This window comes from Rhyacophila brunnea, unplaced genomic scaffold (genome assembly GCF_057557595.1).
Source record: "Rhyacophila brunnea isolate RB1 unplaced genomic scaffold, BYU_Rbru_1.0 scaffold_17, whole genome shotgun sequence".
Lineage (NCBI taxonomy): Eukaryota > Metazoa > Arthropoda > Insecta > Trichoptera > Rhyacophilidae > Rhyacophila > Rhyacophila brunnea.
The window spans coordinates 15,413,182-15,428,339 of record NW_028232827.1 but is presented as its reverse complement, the minus strand read 5'-3'; the positions used below and the strand labels follow the sequence as shown (position 1 = coordinate 15,428,339).

The 15,158-nt window shown below is 34.5% G+C and overlaps 1 protein-coding gene across 1 annotated transcript; it reads left to right on the top strand.

The window, feature by feature from the left end:
* Nucleotides 1-248: 248 nt before the first annotated feature.
* On the top strand, nt 249-13,792 carry LOC147073757 (juvenile hormone esterase-like). The gene is made up of 8 exons (XM_085944780.1): nt 249-487; nt 4,671-4,959; nt 6,960-7,145; nt 7,976-8,166; nt 9,020-9,188; nt 11,477-11,821; nt 12,882-13,014; nt 13,204-13,792. The coding sequence occupies exons 1-8, from the start codon at nt 287-289 to the stop codon at nt 13,391-13,393; spliced, it is 1,704 nt and encodes a 567-aa protein (XP_085800906.1). The 5' UTR covers nt 249-286; the 3' UTR covers nt 13,394-13,792.
* The last annotated feature ends 1,366 nt before the right edge of the window (nt 13,793-15,158 follow it).

Sequence of the window (15,158 nt, the reverse complement as noted above, 5' to 3'; positions counted from 1 at the left end):
TATGCTACTCATAATATTTGGATTTCTCTTACATTAAGAGTCCATGTTTCACACGCATACATGAACGTTGGTAGTACACATTGATTGAACACTACGCTTAAGACACAATGGGAGGTCACTTTGGAAGATACTATTTAGGCGCCCAAAAAATTAATATATATATTTATTTATGTCTTTTTCTGTGACTACCCTGTATCAGAATGTTTTTTTCTTTTACATGTCTAAACCTGTCTAATACATTTGTTCAGTAACAGCTGAGTGCTCAAGTAACAAGCTTGCTCTCAAGATGAAGAAAATATTATTGTTTATTTTGCAAATATCATTTTCACTGTTGATTCCATCTAACGCTGAGAATGATACTATCGTATCAACAGCGTTAGGTCAAATAAAAGGAAGTTCCAATACGACAACAAATCTTGGAAAGACAATCTACGCTTTCCGAGGAATTCCATACGCCCAAGCTCCAGTTGGTGATTTACGCTTCAAGGTAACAATTCAATTTAATTTTTTCCCATCTATTTAAGAAATATATACACTGACACTATATTCAACAACAGTAAGCAACTAAAAATCATAAAAAAGTATTTCTTTATTTGACTTTCTAACTTATGTCGAGTGAGTGTGATGTATGTGTCCCCGAGAACTACGAAAGGGAAAGAAATCGAGAGCATCGATTGTTAGATCTCCCAAGGTGCAGAACTAACCTGCTATTTGTAATTCTAATTGGAATGGCAATGACTGTTCAACCAAATTGCTTTGGATATTGATATATTTCACTACTTATAGATGTACCATCATAAATTGTCCGGTGTTCGAATTTAGAACTAAGCTTATCACACTGTAAAAAGTATTGACTTATCACCGGCCTTCTGCGCGCTCTGAAGCGGAGATGGCAGGCCGTGATAACGTCAAGGTCAAAGCGGGGGTGGGGGACAGAAACGCACGGGGTATTTGGTCAAGGCTGGTTTATTTTATCGTATTGCAGGGTAGTCGTTACAGATACGATACAGGTTATTGTCGTCGTTGGCGGTCGGTTGGTAATTGGCGGGCTGCAACGTGGTGTCGCGGCTGGGCTGCTGATTGATTGCTTGGCATCCGAGGCGAGTCAGTGCTTGCAGCGTGGCGATCTGCCGATGTCAGATGTGGTCTTTTTGGCGGGCTGTCCGGAATGCTGGCTTGGCTTCGCGTCCGAGGCGAGCGAAGGCGAGAAGAGATTTTGCGGTCGATGCTGTTGGTTCGGCGGTTGATGTAAGAGAGAGCTTTTTGCGCGCGTTCAACTGACAGGCGGCGTCATGTTCATCCGTCGGTCGGGAACCTCTCTGTTTTACCGACGGATTGACTAGTGGCGGCGCGAGCGGCCGTTTTTGATAGACCGCGTCTGTTTTGGCGGGAGTTTGACTAATTTGAATTTCAAGGAGACGGGTTCCGCTCGGCCGAGGGTTGCGATCACCGCGAAGAGTGGACGTAGGCTGTGGTATTTTGGGAAATATGATGGTTCGGTCCGCCCTTTGAGGTAGTCTCCTGTGGGAGATTTCCATCTGGTATCAGAATGATATGTCAAATGTTAGCGTGTGGCGCCCTCACGCAACTGATAACTTATACTGGCTTATCTATTGATTCGGGTGGACATTATCTTTTAAATTCTTATATCCTTTTTCTATTTAACTGATTCGGTCTTCTTCCATATACTTTTAAATGATTTTTATATTTATTCTCCTAATTACACTATTTTTGTATAAATATTGTAAATAATGTTAGGTAGGTACCTATTTCTTTATTTTTTTCATGTCTTGAATTTACATTTTGTAAAATTCACTATAGACATTCCTCTACTTGACGAAAATGAGTTTGAACAAGTATTTTTTGATTTTTTGAATAGAAGAACCAAATATCATTCAATCCAGTAGAAAAATCAACTTCATAATCGGCGTTAGTAACAAAAGTAACTTTTTCCAATACAAAAAGCATAATATGTAACATCAACACCGTAAACAGTTTTTTGGCTTTAGCCAAAAATTTGTTGAAGTGGAATAAGTTCACTTTCAAAATACACGCCTCTTAATTATGATAATTGCTATATTAATGCATTTTTTAATGGCCATTATTAGACAATCTAATCTACGGGTCAATTGCAATGCTACTTATACATTATGAATATTAAAAAAAATATAATTATATAGGAGCAGTAGGTAACTGACTAATCATAAGAGATTGTTTAAAAACATGTTATAATTTATGTACATTTTAATAATGCATATCTACATTTATTTGAAAAGAATAATGACAAGCAATGTATGTGACGAACCCTCATTAAGAATTCCATCCAACGTTAAAAAGCCTTTCTCGATAGAGATGAGTAAATAATATGAAAGTGCAACATAAAAGGAGGTAACATATTTCAGCTATTGATTAAACGAGCAGCAAATAATTTTGCTTTGCTGATTCATTTGTAGCAAACATCACACTATTGTGTTTTTTTTTTAATATTTGGTAAGGCTGCACTGAAATAAAAGTATCTTGCCAATGTTACAAAAAATAATGAGCATGACTATAATTATTTAGAATATTCAAAAAAATAACTAAAGTAGTTATCATCATCGGCTGTCCAAACTTAAAACATAGCAAGGGACATTTTTTTTTTATTAAATGAGTTTTATTTAATTTTTAAATACCTACCTACACAGTCTCGTAAAGCCTCAATTACACTGAGCTTCTTTACGAGCTGTTTATTGGCGAATTTAAAAGCGGGCGGTTCAGCTACTGCGATTTGTTGATTACACACAAAACTTTCCATTCGCTGAAAAGCCACAAGCCAGCCACTATTTTGACGGAACGTAGTTCGTTTTTTTACCGGGAGGTTGGTACTGCGCTCTACTGCTCAGACGCAGTAGGCCCACACGCCGGCGTGTAGGGTATAAAGTTAACCGGCTTTCAACTTTTCTCGGTAGAGTGTTTACAACCTGCTTATTAGCTTATTCGATGATTACACTGGGCGTCTTTACAGGCAGATTGTAAATTCGCCAATAAACAGCTCGTAAAAGAAGCTCAATGTAATTGAGGCTTAATACACATGCCTGGATTTTCTTTTAATTGCTTGATTTCTTAAAATATTTAACATTAAAAATCTAACAACTGCGCCTTACTGCTAGCTTACAAAATCATTACGCAGTATCTAACAAAAACTATTTCGAAACCAAGTAAGGGCAGGGCGCAACACTTGCTGGGTTATAATTTTGGATTGTGACATTCTTTTATATTCGATTATACGGTTATTGTTGGATTACGACTACACTGTAATTTGAAGTAAGTAGAATTTTGTTTCATTCTCTATAATACCAATAAACATAAATTGAGAAATAAATCCACATTTTTACAAGTAACAATACACATAAGTGCAATAAAATTATGTATTTTGAATATCTGAAAGTATATTTTTATTGATATCAGGTTAATTTAACTCAAATATCGTCACTGTTCTGGCAGAAGACACTAATTCGAAAAAATGACATTGAGTTAGTACCAAAATGTTACTTATTTCAAACTTTAACGTCTGGAAACCTTCTTAATAAACAAACAGTCTTTATTTTAAAGTCATCCTTTTTACGATTACTTAATAAACTCACATGATAGACCATTATTTCAAACTTTTTAACAACTTCAAAGTCAAATTACTCAAAACTAGTATTCTCCAGTTAGTGTGTTCTGCCAGAACAGAGACGATATATTTCAATAATAATTTTAAGGTGGCTTATTTCTTCAGTTTTTTATTTCCCCATGCTAATTATACAGTTTTCTTGGAAATTTCTTCTAGAATTAAATAATATTACTAATGACCTACCTACTAAATGTATTATTCATTTGAAATTACTAAAATGGTAATAATACCAAGATTTCGAATCAAATTTGTGTTCATACTATGTTTTCAATTTGGGAATCCATTAATTCTTGTATATTGTATGCCATATTGATAATTAGTCAATTCCATAAAACATTGCAAACGTTGAGAAACCATTTTTTTTATATATCAATAGGAAATTTAAAATTCTATAAATAATACATGTTTATTATATTATTTTATGATAATGATAATTATGGTATCCATAAAAACACACTTTTTGGCTTTCCTGAACATTTTTTTCTGAAGTCCCGTATTAGGTTTTGAATTTTGACAGCTGAATTCAGTCACTTAAGACACCAAACCCGCTCTGGGCCATTTTTCAATAAAATTAGTTTTGATATCCTATATCGATAGGTCTACCAACCTATCAAGATGCGAGCTTTAAATTCCACCCTGTTTCGTCAAAAAATTTAAATGAATATTGTCTTTAGTCGCCATATCGTTTTACGATAAATAACAAGTTACTAAATCCGCTCTACATAGCCGACAAATCAGATGTCACGATTCAAACCATGATTTTTAGCATACATTTAAGTCGCTATACAAACGTCACCACTACTAACATCAACACACTTGTAAATGCACAAAAAAGTTGTTTGTAATTCACTCGAAACTCAAACAAACATCAATTAAGCGACTCAATTCTTGTCTATGCTGTTGAAAGCATTGACTACTAATTTTTCTATAGTTTATAAAGTTAATAAATGTATCAATATATTATAGTCCAAACTCTTTAATAAAATGTTATCTGAATACCCATTAACTATTCCAGGCTCCAGTACTAATAAACAGTTACAATGGTACGTTTGACGCCAGAAATGAGGGCCCTGCCTGTTTTCAAGAATATACTGAAATCGGCTTATCCGAAGACTGTCTCCGTCTAAACGTTTACACGACAAGCATTCCTAAAACTCATCACGAGAAGAAAAAACCAATAATAGTATTTATTCATCCAGGAGGGTTTTTAGGTGGGTCAGGACAAAGTTTCTTCTCAGGACCTGAATACTTTCTTGACCAGGATATTGTCCTTGTACCAATAAGTTATCGCCTAGCATCACTAGGTAAGTTGAATTTTTTTTATTCAATACTGAAAATACACAAAATTTAAGAATGTTGAATTAATATTAAGGTGAATGCTCTGCCTACATAAGGCACCTTGTAGAAAAATACGAACCCTGCAATTCGAGACAACGTAAATGACTTGATTAAAATAGAATTAACAAAAATAATCTTGTTTCAAAACCATTATAATGGAGTTCTACCACGTAAACTGATACACCCCTGTTACAGGCGGGCTTCTCTCGATGTAAAATAATCATTTAGTAGTCATAAGTCGAAACGTAACCCTGACCTCTAGAAACGGCTTCATAAAACATCTAATCTGATTCCTTGCTCAACTACGTAATTTTTTTCTTTATTCATAAGTAAAGGCCTTCGTCCGGTGTGTGAAAATCATATACTGGGCGGAGGTGTAATTAAGATAACTTTTATTTGATTTAAAAAGTATAAATGATGATGGATGAAAGAGATAATTTTAAGACTAAATATAATGTATAAAATTTAATATAAGTATTTAAATCTAATAAATTTTGCTGGCAACGTTAAAATCTCCGCGCGCCTGCGCCGAGGTGGTCCTCGTGATTCGTCAAATCAAAAGAATCACGCGATAAAATTTGGCCAATCACGAGAGTCCTTTTTGCTGGTCGGCGTGGGTACGGGGAATTTAAAAAGAGAAAAAAAAGTTAGTAAGCGTCCCTTTTCCAATATGTACGGACCTGCGACTATAATTGTAAAAACCCAGATATAAATTTGTGAAACTAAAAATCAAAAAAAACGAAAGACCTTGTTTTATTTCCACTCCAATCGTTTAACTTTTTTTTGTGAATTCGGGGTTCGATCAACACTTGAGCTAGCCGCTGGAACCCTGGATATCTCAAAACGCCAGCTTAATTAATAAATTAAAAAATATTTTTTTTATTTAAAGTGAAAGATAAACTTTTTTTTTATAAAATGGGAATCCCATCTTATTACATTACTATTTTATGGTTATATTTATCATTAAAATTAAATTTTCTCTAATGCAGCGAAAATATTTTGCAATACATAATTCATAGCTTCAATGTATTTTATATTTATTTTAAAAAACATTAATTTTTCGTAAAAAATTTAAATGTCTATAATTAGAAATCCCTTTTATTTATATTGAATCTAATTTTGATATGGTCACAATCATGGCTCCCACATCCTGAACCGGGCCCTCATGCCATGCATCTTTGGCGGGCCCCTACTTATCTTTAAGGATAAAGGCAGTGTGATGCTCTACAGTAGCGTTTTCCAAATAGTGTACGCGGTAAAATTAATGTGTATATTTAGTGTATTTTGTTGTATATTTTAATACATCCATTTGAATTAAGGAGTTGTCGAGTGTCAATACATAATTAGAAATTGTATCGTATAACCATATAATTTTAAGTAATATCATTATCGAAGGAAAATGGCTAGGAAAATAGGAAACTTTTAAAGAAAATTTGTGCTGCGTGTTTATCTCACTTATCTGATCGACTGGCCTCGCCAGGCCCCTCCTAAGCCCGGGCTCCCAGGCTAGAGCCCTGTCAGCCCCCCCCCTTGTAGGGGCCATGGTCACAATATTCTATTTTACAAATAGTATAAAATAACACATTCTTTTAGTCAATGCCTCTTTGGATTGTAACACCATTATCTTTTTCTATCTTTTGACCATGTCCGATCCTGATAAGATCATATGGACCTTGTTAGCCACTTGGTCAACCAATTAGGTCCATGCTCTGGCTCCAAACACAAATTGAAAAACAATATGTGTATTTGCCAGGGTTCGAACCTTGCACCCACGACATTATAAGCTGACGCGTAATTCGCTCAGCCATTGTGAATGCCATTATCAAGATTACAAAATAAATTTGTATTTGTATCTCCCAATACAAATAGAATCACGAGAAGTGATTCTTTGAATATTTGAAAGATGGATGATGCAGAGAGTAGTAATATCATTTTTCAATCTATTCATCACACATTTATTATTCAGGTTTTCTCAGTACCGGAGATAAGGAAGCCCCTGGAAACAATGGCTTGAAGGACCAGGTGGCAGCATTGAAATGGGTAAAACAAAACATCGCTGCCTTTGGTGGGGATCCAGATAATGTCACAATTATGGGATACAGTGCAGGTGCCATGAGCACCATTTTTCATTTGATATCACCAATGACAAGAGGTATCATGTATTAATTTTTCTCACTCTCTTTTCCCAAATGAAGCATATATCTATGGTTTATCATTAAATCTCAAACTGGGGGATATGGCCCTTACAAACGGAAATCGTATGGAGTCCATGTTCAGTTTGGACTTACATGCATCAGCACAATAGCCCCTACATTCTGAAGCGGGCCCCCAGGCCAGGATCTTTGGCATGTCTTCCTACCTATCGTTAAGCTTAAAGAAAGTGTGATGCTTTCAAGTAGCGTTTTCCAAATGGGTAAAATGGGGTATTTAGTGTATTTTTAGCCACTTGAATTACTGAGTTGTCAAGTATTTACACACAATAATCAAAAATTGCATCGTACAATTATGTTTTTTTAATGTTAATATTCATGAATGAACATAGCGCCGCAGCCCCCTTTATTACTATTATAGCAAATTTGGATTTGTGTTAATCCACATATCTGGTCGACCCACCACGCCGGGCCCCCAGGCTAGAGCCCTGTTCGCCCCCCCCCTTTATGGGGGCCATGATCAGCACACAAGGGGGAGTTTTCATAAACGCAGCATTATAAAATCACATTTACTACAAACTGTTCCATACCAACCAACCGACAACTCATTGGCTGAATACCACCAAATACCAATATCACGACCAATGAACAGTCACGATTCTCTTACTAAATTTCAACAAAGACGTACGCCTCAAACATTTGTGAATTCAGCTTAAAGCCTATCCTATGTGGTAAATCAATGAATACATGACATGTATTCACATTGTGATACAATTCTTATGTTGTAATCGGATTAAATTATTTATTAAATGATTTTGTTTTTAATTCTCAGGTTTATTCCACAAAGTAATCGCTATGAGTGGAGCAGTGGGCGGAAACTGGCAGATGGCACATGATCAGCGTAACTTGGCCAACAAGCAAGCCGTACTCGTTGGATGTCCGACTACTCCCACAAAAGAAATGCTGGCATGCCTCAGAAGAATTTCTGCGGAGCAAATTGCTAACACTTTTGATGACTTCTTTGTAAGAACCTTAAATATTTTTTTCTACGTACGTTAATATAATATACCATAGCATCTTGAGCACATGGTCTTGGCATTCCGTTACTTTATTTCAAGACGTAGTGTGACCCTAAAATTTCCTCAACACTGGACCCAAAATATTTTTGAAGTTATACTTCTTTAGGCGCGTTTGGAAAATCAGATCAGAGTGTATTTTTGGCGTGTGACATGTAACACATAATTTATTTTTACACAAAAATAAACGCACTCGATTGGATTCGAACCACCGATTGTATGGTTACCATTACATACCAACGCACTACCATTATGCCACAGTATGATACTCCAATGGTGACGGTTATACAGTATATTATTATAGTTTAGAATTATTCCTTTGCCTAGGCAGCGAATTTATTATTGTCGGCCATTTGCAATTCCTTACGTAAACAAACTATTAAACGTCATAGTGGCAGTTGTTACTTTAAAAATAAAAACAACGATAAATAATTATATAATTTAGTAATATAAGTTAAAGTGTATAGAAATAAACCAACGGCGTTCCAATAAGCGGTCCTTTTTCTTGAGTGTGTAATTTAACAAGATAATTAAGAGCTAGTCGAAGAATCTAGGTTATCACAACTTTTGTTTTTGTTTTGTTACGCCAAAGAAGTATAACTTCTAACGTGCTTACATAAGTACACACACCGATTTTTTTTCTAAAAATCCTTCATTTAAACATAGAAAAAATTATGCTACTTGCACAATACACAATATACATCATAGACTTTGAACATTCGAGGTGTCTATTTTCTAAAACGTAGTACCACTTAAAATACGAGCAACACGATCATAAATATTAAAATTACATCTTGCAGGAATTTAGCTACGATCCTATTTTGGTATGGAGTCCTGTAATCGAAGCAGACTTTGGGCAAGAGAGATTTTTGACGGATGATCCTGCCAAGCTTCTGCAGTTTGAAGACTTCTCCGACATCCCCATCATGATAGGGATTACAGAGTTTGAATTTGCCGATTCGGCCTATGGTAAGATACAATTGATATCTAAAGGAACACAAATTAAATATACGTGTAGTAGTTGCGAAGGGGCGGTGAGCTATTAAGATCCGACATAAACAGTGTACACCAAAGTTTGTCAGTCAAACTTATTTGTTTTCATTGAACTAAGATTACAATGTGTAGATAGTGTTTGTTAGTTTTTAAAATTCAAATAAACCCTGCTTAATCCAAGCAATATATTGTATCAATGGCTGTCTCTAGAAAGTTTTTGTGTGTCTAGCACAGGGGGGGGCAAACTTTTTGGATGGAGGGCCAAATTCAAGAATTCAAAATGAGTGGCGGGCCGCAAGTAAAATACCATTTTTAGATATACACTATTTATTATCACGAAAAATAAACATTACAAAAAAATTAATTAGAAGAACGAAACTGTTTTTTTTAACATTTTTTAAATTCAGGTATTAATTTTGTAGTTGATATTCTCAAAACTGCTTGTAAATGGGCATCGGAGATATTTGATCGTAAAGAATTTTTATTGAGGTTCATGATCGAAAATGTTTGTTCACATATATAGGTTGATCCAAAAATAACGAACATTTTTCTTGCATAATCTTTAAGTTGGTCGAATTTGTCTGAATTAAGGGCTTTGTAAAATTTGGAGATTTCTTCAAGACGATGCAATTCTCTTAAATCAGTGTCACACTGCAGATCAATAATCTTCAGTTGTAGCTCTGTCGGTACACCATGCCCCCCACATCTTGACGCGGGCCCCGAAGCCAGGGTCTTGGGCGGGCCCCCTACCTATCGCTATGGTTAAAGGCAGTCAGTGTAATTTAGCGATTTTTTAACACAGTATTTCTCAACACGTCCCAACAACTATATGTTTTAAAATGGTAATAAGTTAGAAGTAAGCTAGCGCCGCAGGCGACTTTTTTTTGCTATTAGAGCAAAATTAAGATGTGTGTTTATCTCATTTATCTGGTCGACCCGTCACGCTGGGCCCCCCCTGAGCCCGGGCCCCTAGGCTAGAGCCCTGTCAGCTCCCCCCTTGTGGGGGCCATGCGGTACACTATCAATATCTATTGAAAATGGATTGCGTACTATTGCTAAACTTGTCTCAATTTTTTGGAAGTCACCAAATCTTTGTGAAAAATCGTCATTCAGAGCTTTAATAATTTTACCATATTATTCAAATTTATATTCTGGTACATTCAGCAACTTCAAAGTTGGAAAGTGGTCCACGTTGTTATTCGATATTTGTCGAAGGATTAACTTGAGTTTTAATTGAAATCCAATCAAACTTTTTACCATATCATGGGCATATATTTTTTTTCCTTGCAACGCGGAGTTAAAAGTATTTAAATATGTCACGATGTTCAACGTCGAAAATATTGGTTACATAGTGTGAGACGAGACGCAAGGAAGACGTACCTACTGAGATAACACATTTACGAAACAACAAATTCTTCAAATTTTAATCTATTGTCAATATTTCTTAAAAAATTATAAAAAAGTTATTCGTAATCAGAAGTACAATTAATGATGGCGGGCCGCAAAAAAATACCCGGCGGGCCACATGCGGCCCGCGGGCCGCAGTTTGCCCCCCCCTGGTCTAGCAACTATATGCCATCTCAATTCTTGCTCTTTTCAAATCTATCTTATGGAATCTATCAACTGGACATCAGGACAATTGGGCGCCGCACTGTCGAATGAAATAAATAAACATTTGTTATACAGAAAGTAGACAAGGAATTTATCTACTACTTAGTAGTTTTAATTCATTTTGCTCTTAACATAATGTTTTTTATTGCGGATTGAGAATTATTATGCCTGAGGCTTTATATAGAAATAAAAGAACTCTTTTCTCATTGGAACCTACACAGTATGCATAATTTAGATCATTATTTACGTGTGCATATTTAAATTCTCACCAAGTATTAAATAATAATTTAATAATTTAAATATAAATAATAATATTAAATATGTATTTTAAAAGTACCTATAATTCACGAAGGTCTATTAATTTTCGAATTTCATTCGATGCGTGGCGCCCAGTTGTCCCGGTGCCGAATCGTCCTAGACCCATCGTGTTGATCCACTCACTTTGGCAAGAATGACGGTTGACGTATAAATACATTCTTCTTTCTTTCGACCATGTCCGATCCTAATAGGAACATATGGGCCTCCACAATGTGGAGGTTTGTATTAACAGATTTTAAATACATAATCCCGCCTATTTTTTATTTCACTATTTCTTTTATTGATGACAACACTCACTAGTCAATTATAATATTTTTTCTTTTCTTCTTCTACAGAGATTGTATTGAATGAAACAAACAGAAACTCAATGAATCAAAATTGGGAGACAATAGCACCGATCGCATTTCTCTACGAGAGAAATACTTCAAGATCAAAAAACATCAGTAAAAAGTTAAAAGACTATTATTTGAAGTCTCAGGATATTCAAAACAACAACGAATCTATAACAGCAATGGTCAACCTTTATGCTGATGGAGTAATTGGTTACGCTTCACATCGATGTGCCGATTTACTCGCCAAAAGCAATAGAAATCATGTGTATTACTACAGGTTTAGCTATAAAGGACGATTAAGTCACTTTTATCTACCAGGGGGAAATCAAAGCGAACGCACACCTTTAGGTAAGTGGTCATTAAAAGTTTACTATCAAATGTGAAAATAAGGATATATTATTACTGACAATATGTCGGGTAGCATTAATTTGTGGTGTTCAGGCAAAACTATTTCAGTCGATTTGTTAAAAATGAAATTAAAAAATAACATTTTTTTACTGTATATTTTGGTTTAAACTACAGAAATCAGCAGCTTTATTCAAATCTACCGCAAGTGTTCTAAATAATCATCCTTTTTACACCTGCGGACCACTGAAAATAGGAAAAACGTTTTACTGCTAACGCAGAAATAAAAAATATTATTTATATAGTACATTACGTATAATAATATCTATTATATATATAATAATAATGATAAAACCAATAATCTATTTTAATATAACAAAAACACAATGCAAAAACACTTGCAGGTGCACAGGTTTTGAAGATTTTATTAGAATTTTTAACATGGTCATTTGGATGCCAAAAATTCCTGGACCACCAGAAAATCTCTGTGGATCACCGATTGAGAAATACTGTTCTAAAACATGATTGTATCCACGATATCTCTATTCAACCCATGTTCGAACCCGCTAATAGTTCCACTGGTTGAGATGTTTGTCATGAATAACCGTTACTTTTGTATACGTCCTGTCAAATAGTATATAGAAATCGTATTAATTACATTGTAAATATCTTTAAAAATTACTTACGATTCCATATAATTTGTTTTGTAAAGGTTTTGCCTAGAATTGCAAAGTTTAGATGAATTTTTCATCTGTTTTAAAATTGACGATGATTTTATAATGTCAAATCTGCGGACGCCTGAAAAGAATTTCAACCCAGCTTACCTGTTCTTTAAGCCAACCGGATTTTGTCATCCTGGAAGGCCACTAAATACTATCTGTAATGTATATGGCGGATATAACCTGGAATGACGCAAGAAGACTGGCGATCGACAGAGATTCCTGCAGGCACCATATACTGTCCATACGCTCCAACTAAGGGGTGGACACAGTCAAAGAAGGTTATAGTAAATAAATATAGTTGCCGACAATATGAAATGGTATTCTTTCTATTATATTTTTAGGTGCTATCCATGAAGATGAATTAATATATCTCTTTTACAAAAGCATAAATTACCCAAGATTTCCAGTGACAGATCCCGATTACCCGATGGTTACAAAATTGACAAAAATGTGGGCAGATTTTGCCGCACACGGGTATGTATTGTTCTTTTTTTGTTTGTTATTCTATTTCCATATCATAGGTTCAAGTGAATTCAGTAATTTTAATTTAATCTACTGACATCTTGAACAATGGACCATAATTCCAACACAATAGTTGACAAGAGCATGCTCGATTCCTGATCGCAGGCACAGTTTCAAAGTAAATCGATTTTGTCGTTCCAGAAATCCGACACCACAGAAATCTGCTCTGCTCAATAATGTAACTTGGCCAAGTTATGGAAAAGATAGAGCTTATGTGGACATTAACAGTGAGCTGCAGATCAAAAATTGCCTATACTGCGATAGATACAATGTTTGGGATGAACTTTTTCCATTGTATTCATCTCAAAACACAACAGGGAATAATAAATAATTATGTAATGACTGAAATTTAAGATTTTACATTAAAAAGGAATTATGAACCGAAGACATTCGGGATTGGATATTGGTTTGAATTTTGTACTTATGCAAATATTAACAATATATTTAATTAAATATTCAATATAATCTTATAGTCAGGTCTGTATGTATTAATCTTCCTAAAAACGGTTATTTACTTTTCTTAATTATTATTTAATTGGATGCAAAAACTTTTAAATATCCCGCCCTGCCTCTAAGCGGTTATGTGTTATATTATTATCATTTTACATATCATTTATTGTGTACATTTTGACAATATAATAAATGTACTGAATTTCTACATAATGTTAATTTGATATACCTACCAAAAATTGTACCGTTTATTTTTAAATTATAGATTTACCATCCTGATGATTTCTTTTTCTTTCTCACTAAATCGTACTTTCTCTTTCTCCCCCGTTAGATAAAAGTACAAAATTATAAACTGTACAACTAGCCCTACTATGGCGAACCTTGTTATGCGTATGTGCAAAAATACAATATTAATAATCATGAATGACTGTATTATGTAATTAAGTTAATATTTTCCAGCACGCTTTTTAGCTGTTATTAAAATATACTTAATGACTTAAATAAACATAATATTAATTCTGAAAAATTACTCATACTATTATAAGTAGTTTGGTACATAATATTGTATAATATGAGAAAGTAGGTAGGTATGTATATTTAATAATTAATGGCTAGACTCCACCACCTACAAAGTCATCGAGCCGCCTCTGCCTGTCTGTCTCAAATAGTGAACAGAATATTTATCTTTTTTATGTACATAAATAACAGTCAATATTCTGAGAAATGATGTATTATTTTGTGTTGCCAAAGTATAAGGTAATTCCCCTTTTATTTATTCCGCATATTGTAGACATTGTGTCTGTATGTGTCACACTAAATAAACTATGCATATACATTATATTGGAATACATTTGAGACATAGAGTAAGTAATATATAAAATGAGATGATTCTGGCTAAGAATATAAAACCGCTAACTCCTAATAAAATTTTACAGGTCAAACAAAAAACTTCATAAATCTATCATTACACTGTCTCCAGAAAATTTCCAAAATCCCGATATTGGTAAATCATTTTTTTTTTCTTTCGAGCATGTTCGATCCTAATAGGACCATATGGGCGCCTACACAGAGTGGAGGTCTGTATTAACATATTTTGTTTTCATGAGAAATGTATGTTAGGCACTTGCTTAACCTATTAGGTCCATACTCTGACTCCAAACACTAATTGAAAAATATGTGTATTTGCCAGACCCAGGATTTGATCCTGGGACCCACGACGTTATAGACTGATGCTTAAGCCGGTCCGCCATCGTAAATAGCGAAATATATTTATAATATATTTAAATTCAATTGCATTTCCCAATAATATAATAGGTATACCCACAATAAACTATTTTTTCATAAATCACAAAAATCACCCACATACGAGGGTGGGTCAATAATTCCTTAGAGAAAAGCATTAAAACAGTTTTTTTTTTTATTTTATTTTTTTATTTCTCAACATAATCTCCTTGGAGCTCAATACACTTGGTTAGACGTTTCTCAATTTTTTTTAAACCGTCAGAAAAATAAGTTTTCGGAAGGTCCTCAAAATAAGCATTTGTCCGATCGATGACTTCTTCATTTGAAAAAAAACGTTGTCCACTTAGCCATTTTTTTAAGTTTGGGAAAAGGAAAAAGTCACTGGGGGCTAAATCTGGCGAATA